This window comes from Astatotilapia calliptera, chromosome 19, assembly GCF_900246225.1.
Source record: "Astatotilapia calliptera chromosome 19, fAstCal1.2, whole genome shotgun sequence".
NCBI classification, from domain to species: domain Eukaryota; kingdom Metazoa; phylum Chordata; class Actinopteri; order Cichliformes; family Cichlidae; genus Astatotilapia; species Astatotilapia calliptera.
Window position 1 is genome coordinate 4,781,922 of NC_039320.1, and position 7,255 is coordinate 4,789,176.

Sequence of the window (7,255 nt, forward strand, 5' to 3'; positions counted from 1 at the left end):
TTTAATTACTTTCCTTTAAGCAGCTGTTCAGGCTACTAAACTCATCCCAGAAATAACAAGTGACACCATTAATAGTAGAGGTGGGAATCACCATACAACTCGCGATACGATATTATCACAATACTTAACGCACGATACGATATTATTGCGATTTTTTAAAATATTTTGCGATATTTAAATTCTGCACATAAAGGTAAACTTTATCAATATTCATTTTATCTAATATCAAAGTCTCACACTCAGTCTTTCTCTCATTTCAGTCAGTTTTATTGTTGACAAACTGAACGGTTTGTATTACAGTCTAGTCCAACTTAACTGAATGCAACCATCTGGTACAATTATAGCTATTCTGAACTATGCAATTTATGAAAACTATGCAGCCCCTTCAGCAACTGAAGAATTTGAAAGTAAATTTAAAAAAATATATAATTTTACATTAAATAAAAAAGTTTCAAACTTAATTAAAATTAAACATGTCTTAAATTAAAATAAGTAAACTGTCATGTTTATTGCTGCCAAAAAAAAAGTTAAACACATTTGGACAGTGAAGGAATGTCAGGATTGTTGCTCAGAAAAAGGATCAACATGCTCTGAAGTCAACATGCTCTGACTCCAGAGCATGTTGACTTCAGAGAAAAAATTGTTTGTAACAAAATATCGATTTCTGCTGTCCCTGTATCGATACATTATTAGCAAACAAAATATCACGATACTACACAGTATCGATTTTTTCCCCCACCCCTAATTAATAGTGGAGCTAACTTTAACAGGTGAAACTGATTTGACCTATAAGGCTACTGCAGTTACTTCTTATCAGGTTTAGTAGGGAAGACATCTGGATGAGGTAGTTAGTAGTATGTAGTTAGTACCGGGCGACTCCCCTCCCCCACATCGGCACCAGAACCCTGTATTATCTACAGGGTAAGACTGCCTGTTTTATCAAACTATGGCCATTACTACTGTGATCATTTGCAGCCCAGTGTGCCGCTCTCTCTGCTGGGATGAACCACTGGAGCTCACCCAGTCATCCCTTTCTTTCTCTCAAGAAGAAGTGAAATAAATATATTTATTATGTTACGAGTCTAATATTCTTTAAATCAAACTGTAATGAATAAATCAAGCAAGAAGATTTGGTGGCTCCACGTGTTGTAGAAGAAAAGATAAACATCTCATTTTGAGAAATCAGCCTTTAAAATTAAGTACTGTGAATAAAAAACAAACAGCGAGCCAATCAGCAGTCGCCAATATCCTCCTAATTTCATTCACAAAGAAATCAAATATATATATTATGGGCCCAAAGGAGCCTAAATCTTTAAATTAGGCAGTACATGAAGTATTTTTTTAAATAAACAGAGACATGACTATAACAACTTTTAGTAATTCAGAGTCCAATTATCCAATCAAATGTGAATAAAAGTTCACTTGACAGCTGTAAAAGTTACCTGTTTATACAATAATATAATTCACATTTCAAATGATCATCTGTGGAAAAGTTGGAATCCTGACCTGAGAGTTTCCACTGCACACTGTGAACTCTTTAGTCCAGCGGACAGAAGCTTCACTCCTGAATCCTGCAGGTCAGAGTTACTCAGGTCCAGCTCTCTCAGACTGGAGGACTGGGAGCTGAGGACTGAGCACAGAGCTTCACAGCTTCTCTCTGACAGGTTACAGCCACTCAGTCTGAAAAATAAAAGACAATCTATAAAACAAGTACTCATGTAGAGTTTGTTAATACATTTCACAACATTAAATGTTGACTTTCTATTTTTAAAGGAAACATAAACATACTAAGATACAACATCATATGTATGAACTTTAATTAATAATTCTAAAAACTAAATGTTTTCTGATCTGACCTCAGAGTATTCAGTTTACAGTTTAAACGTTGTAGTCCAGCAGACAGAAGCTTCACTCCTGAATCCTGTAGCATTCTGATACTCAGGTCCAGCTCTGTCAGACTAGAGGACTGCGAGCTGAGAACTGAGGACAGAGCTTCACAGTTTTCCTCTGAGAGTTCACAGATGTTAAGTCTGAAGATAAAAACATGAATAAAGATTGTTGTTAAAGTGTAATCAGGGTGCAATAGCTTATTGTCTTGTGCTGAGCAGGTTAGTAAAACTTCCGTTTAACTTTGAAATGAATAAAAATGCTATGAAACAAGGATAACTGGATAAAGACATAAACAAAAACAAACATCAAACACATAAACAAACAGAACTAAACAGAATACAAATTGATCTGACCTCAGAATATTCAGTTTGGCGTGTGGACTCTCCACTGCAGCAGACAGAAGCTTTACTGCTGAAGCCTTCAGGCTGTTGGTACTCAGGTCCAGCTCTCTCAGACTACAGGACTGGGAGCTGACCACTGACAACAAATTTTCACAGCCTTCCTCTGAGACGTTACAGCTGCTCAGTCTGGGAGAGAAAGGGAAAAAACCACAACAAAAAAAACAAACAATATATGTGATCAAATTAAATTTGTTTATATGTTGAACCCTTTTTTTAAAAAATTTATTTAAACCTATGACACTATGAGTGCTACCAGTCCAGTGCACACGATTGGTACCTTGATGGTACCTTGCTCAGGGGTACCATCAAGGTAGCTGTTCGGTGGATTCGACCCCTGACCTTATGATCATGGGGCGACCACTCTACCTACTGAGCTAATAATTCTGTGTACACTATCATACAATATTAACTAAAACAATTATTTTAGAAAATCTTACTAATTCAGTAATCATGCTCATTACCTGTGTATTGTGAATAACACTGGATTTTAAACACTAGCTGTATAAAACTCTTCCTGTTAAAGGTGCGTATAAAGGAAATGGCCATATTTTGGAGCTGCAACATCACTGGAGTGCCCAAGAGCACAAGGTGTGCAATACTCAGAGACATGGCCAAGGTAAGAAAGGCTGAAAGACGACCACCACTGAACAAGACACACAAGCTGAAACGTCAAGACTGGGCCAAGAAATATCTCAAGACTGGTTTTTCTAAGGTTTTATGGACTGATGAAATGAGAGTGAGTCTTGATGGGCCAGATGGATGGGCCCGTGGCTGGATTGGTAAAGGGCAGAGAGCTCCAGTCCCACTCAGACGCCAGCAAGGTGGAGGTGGAGTACTGGTTTGGGCTGGTATCATCAAAGATGAGCTTGTGGGGCCTTTTCGGGTTGAGGATGGAGTCAAGCTCAACTCCCAGTCCTACTGCCAGTTTCTGGAAGACACCTTCTTCAAGCAGTGGTACAGGAAGAAGTCTGCATCCTTCAAGAAAAACATGATTTTCATGCAGGACAATGCTCCATCACACGCGAATTATTTTAGAAAATTTAGTATTCAATAATCATGCTCATTACCTGTGTATTGTGAATAACACTTGATTTTAAACACTAGCTTGTATAAAACTCTTCCTGTTAAAGGTGTGTATAAAGGAGATGAGCTGAAATGCAGACTTCATGGAGAATGTTTTGCTGTCAGCATATATCAAAGACAAAGCAGAGATCCATCCGTTCTTCCCACTAAGCCCACAGAGGGACAGACAACCACTCTCACTCACACCTGCATGAAGTTTAGATCACCAGGTAACCTACTGCATGTCTGTGGACAGTGGGAGGAAACTGTAGAGGACCCAGAGTGGAACCCACTGTAATTCTGTGATAACACTGGTTATGGAAGCCTTACAGTTTACATATGGTTACTGACAAGAAACACGACCTTAGAGGCAATTTCAGTAATGAAGACCGAGTTTCTCCCTCCATACAGGATGAAAACATGACAGCACAGCAGAGATTTATATTTAAAAAGGGAGGGTGTGCACTGAAAGTGAGATACAAACTTGAACTTAAATTATGAACATCAGAAAAAGATGTAGGTGAAGTCTGGCAGGTGAAGTTTGTGCTTTAGAATAAAACAACCAAACTCCTGGAGTTGGAGACAAATGAACAAGCTGAGGATAATAAACCTGTCAGAGGGGCTGAAGCATCAGAGCTCATGTTCTTATAGGCTGGGTCTGGATTGTCCTTTGATAAGAGTTACAGAACAAAGTGTGTTTTAGAAATGCTGGAGTGAAACATTAAAACTACCATATATTTACTGAGTGACTGATGATCATTTAATTTACTATTTTAAAAAAATGTTACAGTGCTCTTTGAACTCAGCATTTCTGATTTATTTCCCATGATTTTAACAATGAAGCGATGACAACATGTTTACTCACAGAGCTTTGTTGGAGGCTTTGACCACTGGCAGCAGCCTCAGAAGAGCCTCCTCTGAAGCAGAGTATTTCTGCAGGTCAAACTCATCCAGATCTTCTTCTGATGACAGTAAGATGAAGACCAGAGCTGACCACTGAGCAGGAGACAGTTCATCTGTGGAGAGACTTCCTGATCTCAGGGACTGTTGGATCTCCTCCACTAGAGAACGATCATTCAGTTCATTCAGACAGTGGATCAGATTGATGCTTTTCTCTGCAGACAGATTCTTACTGAGCTTCTCCTTGATGTACTGGACTGTTTCCTGATTGGTCTGTGAGCTACTTCCTGTTTGTGTCATCAGGGCTCGTAAGAGAGTCTGATTGGTCTGCAGTGAAAGACCCAGGAGGAAGCGGAGGAACAAGTCCAGGTGTCCATTTGGACTCTGTAAGGCCTTGTTCACAGCACTCTGGTAGAAGTGTTTCTCTGCAGAATCTCCTGTTTCAGACTTCTGGGAGGTTGTTTGTTGTTGTTCCAGCAGATTGAGTCCAGAGTTGCTGAAGGTCAGATGGACATGAAGAGCAGCCAGAAACTCCTGAACACTCAGATGGATGAAGCAGAACACCTTGTCCTGGTACAGTCCTCTCTCCTCTTTAAAGATCTGTGTGAACAGTCCTGAGTACACTGAGGCTGCTCTGATATCGATGCCACACTCTGTCAGGTCTGATTCATAGAAGATCAGGTTTCCTTTCTGCAGCTGATCAAAAGCCAGTTTTCCCAGAGACTCCATCATCTTCCTGCTCTCTGGACTCCAGTGTGGATCTGTCTCAGCTCCTCCATCATACTTGACCTTCTTCACTTTGGCCTGAACCACCAGGAAGTGGATGTACATCTCAGTCAGGGTCTTGGGCAGCTGTCCTCCCTCTCTGGTTTCCAGCACATCCTCCAGAACTGTAGCAGTGATCCAGCAGAAGACTGGGATGTGGCACATGATGTGGAGGCTTCGTGATGTCTTGATGTGGGAGATGATCCTGCTGGCCTGCTCCTCATCTCTGAATCTCTTCCTGAAGTACTCCTCCTTCTGTGGGTCAGTGAACCCTCTGACCTCTGTCACCATGCCAACACAGTCAGGAGGGATCTGATTGGCTGCTGCAGGTCGTGTGGTTATCCAGAGGCGAGCAGAGGGAAGCAGTTTCCCCCTGATGAGGTTTATCAGCAGCACATCCACTGAGGTGGACTTTCTAGGGTCAGTTAGGATTGTAGTTTTGTGGAAGTCCAGAGGAAGTCGACACTCATCCAGACCATCAAAGATGAACACAACCTGGAAGTCTTCAAAGCTGCAGATTCCTGCTTCTTTGGTTTCAGTAAAGAAGTGATGAACAAGTCCCACCAAGCTGAACTTTTCCTCTTTCAGCACATTCAGCTCTCTGAAAGTGAATGGAAATATGAACTGGATGTCCTGGTTGGCTTTGTCTTCAGCCCAGTCCAGGCTGTATTTCTGTGTTAAGACTGTTTTCCCAATGCCAGCCACTCCCTTTGTCAGCACTGTTCTGATTGGTTCATCTCTTCCAGGTGAGGCTTTAAAGATGTCTTCTTGTCTGATGGTTGTTTCTGGTCTGTCTGGTTTCCTGGATGCTGTTTCAATCTGTCTGACCTCATGTTCATCATTGACCTCTGCAGTCCCTCCCTCTGTGATGTAGAGCTCTGTGTAGATCTGATTCAGGAGGGTTGGGTTTCCTGCTTTAGCGATGCCCTCAAACACACACTGGAACTTCTCCTTCAGCTTAGATTTAAGTTTACGATGACAAACAGCAGCTGGAAGTTCTGAATAATAATAATAAAAATACAACTTTAACAATCACATTTTACAAAATGCTGATGACAATTTCTGACCCACTGAGAAATGACTGAACACACTGGTGTCACAAGTCTCTCATTTATCCAGCAGCTTAAATCTTTAGATAAATCCTCTTACGTCTCTGCAGACAGTCAGCCAGCTCCTCCTGCTTCATTCTCCTCAGGAAGTCCACTGTGATCTTCACAAATGCGTCTCTGCTGTTTCTCCTCTGCTCATCATCCTCCCTCTGAAACTCCAAGCACTGGGGCTTATTTGGATTCAGAGCCTTCTGGATCTTCTTCAGCTCGTTCTTCACAAAAGTGATGATGTTGTCCTCCAGCAGCTGGAACAGAATATTTATGAATGACCCACCACTCTGAACTTTAGTCCACACAACATCCACTTCTTTACCATCAAGGGGCATATCATCCACGAACTCTTTACCAATTATAGGTTTGACTTTATCTGATTAACTGAGACTTTGTCCACAACTCCACGATCCCAAAACGTTGATGCTGTTCATATGAATGCAGCGATTTCAGTGGGAGAAACATTTCACTGGTGTTCAGAGCTGAACTACCAACAGGTTGATGATCAAAGCCAGAAACTTGGAGATGTTTCAGGTGACTGAGTTGATCGTACAGACAACTGGTCTTAAAGGTTCACTCTGTTTACGCATACAGATCAGTATTTAAGGTTTGACTCTCATCATCCACTGGGGCACAAACTGGGCGTCATCAGGACGCTACAACACAGAACAAACACCATCCCCACAGACACAGCAGCCAGCGAAGCAGAAGAACTTCACATCAAGAAGGTCCTGAGTAAATGTGAACGCTGGTTTGAGGGCGGAGTCAAGGAGGCCATTTATGTGAAAAGGAAAGACCATCTCTGAATGGAGGAGGGGCCTAAGGGTACAACTGTCACCATCTTACATGCTGTGATTGCAGCCATTCCCCAGCTCTCTGTGAACTGGACTCATGACCATTGATCAACAACCATTGATCAATGGTCCTGACAATATGCGTACCAATGATCAATGAACTGACCTCCCAGCCCATTGTTCCTTCAGTGGGCTGGTTTCAGTCATACAAATGTCCTGTTTATGAGATTGAAACCTGCAGTCAGCTGAGACTGAAGAAGTCACCTGATGATGATGAAACGTTTCTCCCACTGAAAACATCCAGATGAACAGAATCAAGCTTTTTGGGATTTACGTACCTGGA

The 7,255-nt window shown here is 41.5% G+C and overlaps 1 protein-coding gene across 1 annotated transcript; it reads right to left on the minus strand.

Moving 5' to 3' along the window:
* Positions 1 to 3,704: 3,704 nt before the first annotated feature.
* LOC113011579 (protein NLRC3-like) lies at positions 3,705 to 6,761 on the minus strand. Its single transcript, XM_026151125.1, has 2 exons — positions 6,168 to 6,761; positions 3,705 to 6,007 (listed from the first exon to the last, which is right to left on the minus strand). Exons 1-2 carry the CDS (start codon positions 6,451 to 6,453, stop codon positions 4,215 to 4,217), a joined length of 2,079 nt encoding a protein of 692 aa, XP_026006910.1. The 5' UTR covers positions 6,454 to 6,761; the 3' UTR covers positions 3,705 to 4,214.
* Positions 6,762 to 7,255: the final 494 nt, after the last annotated feature.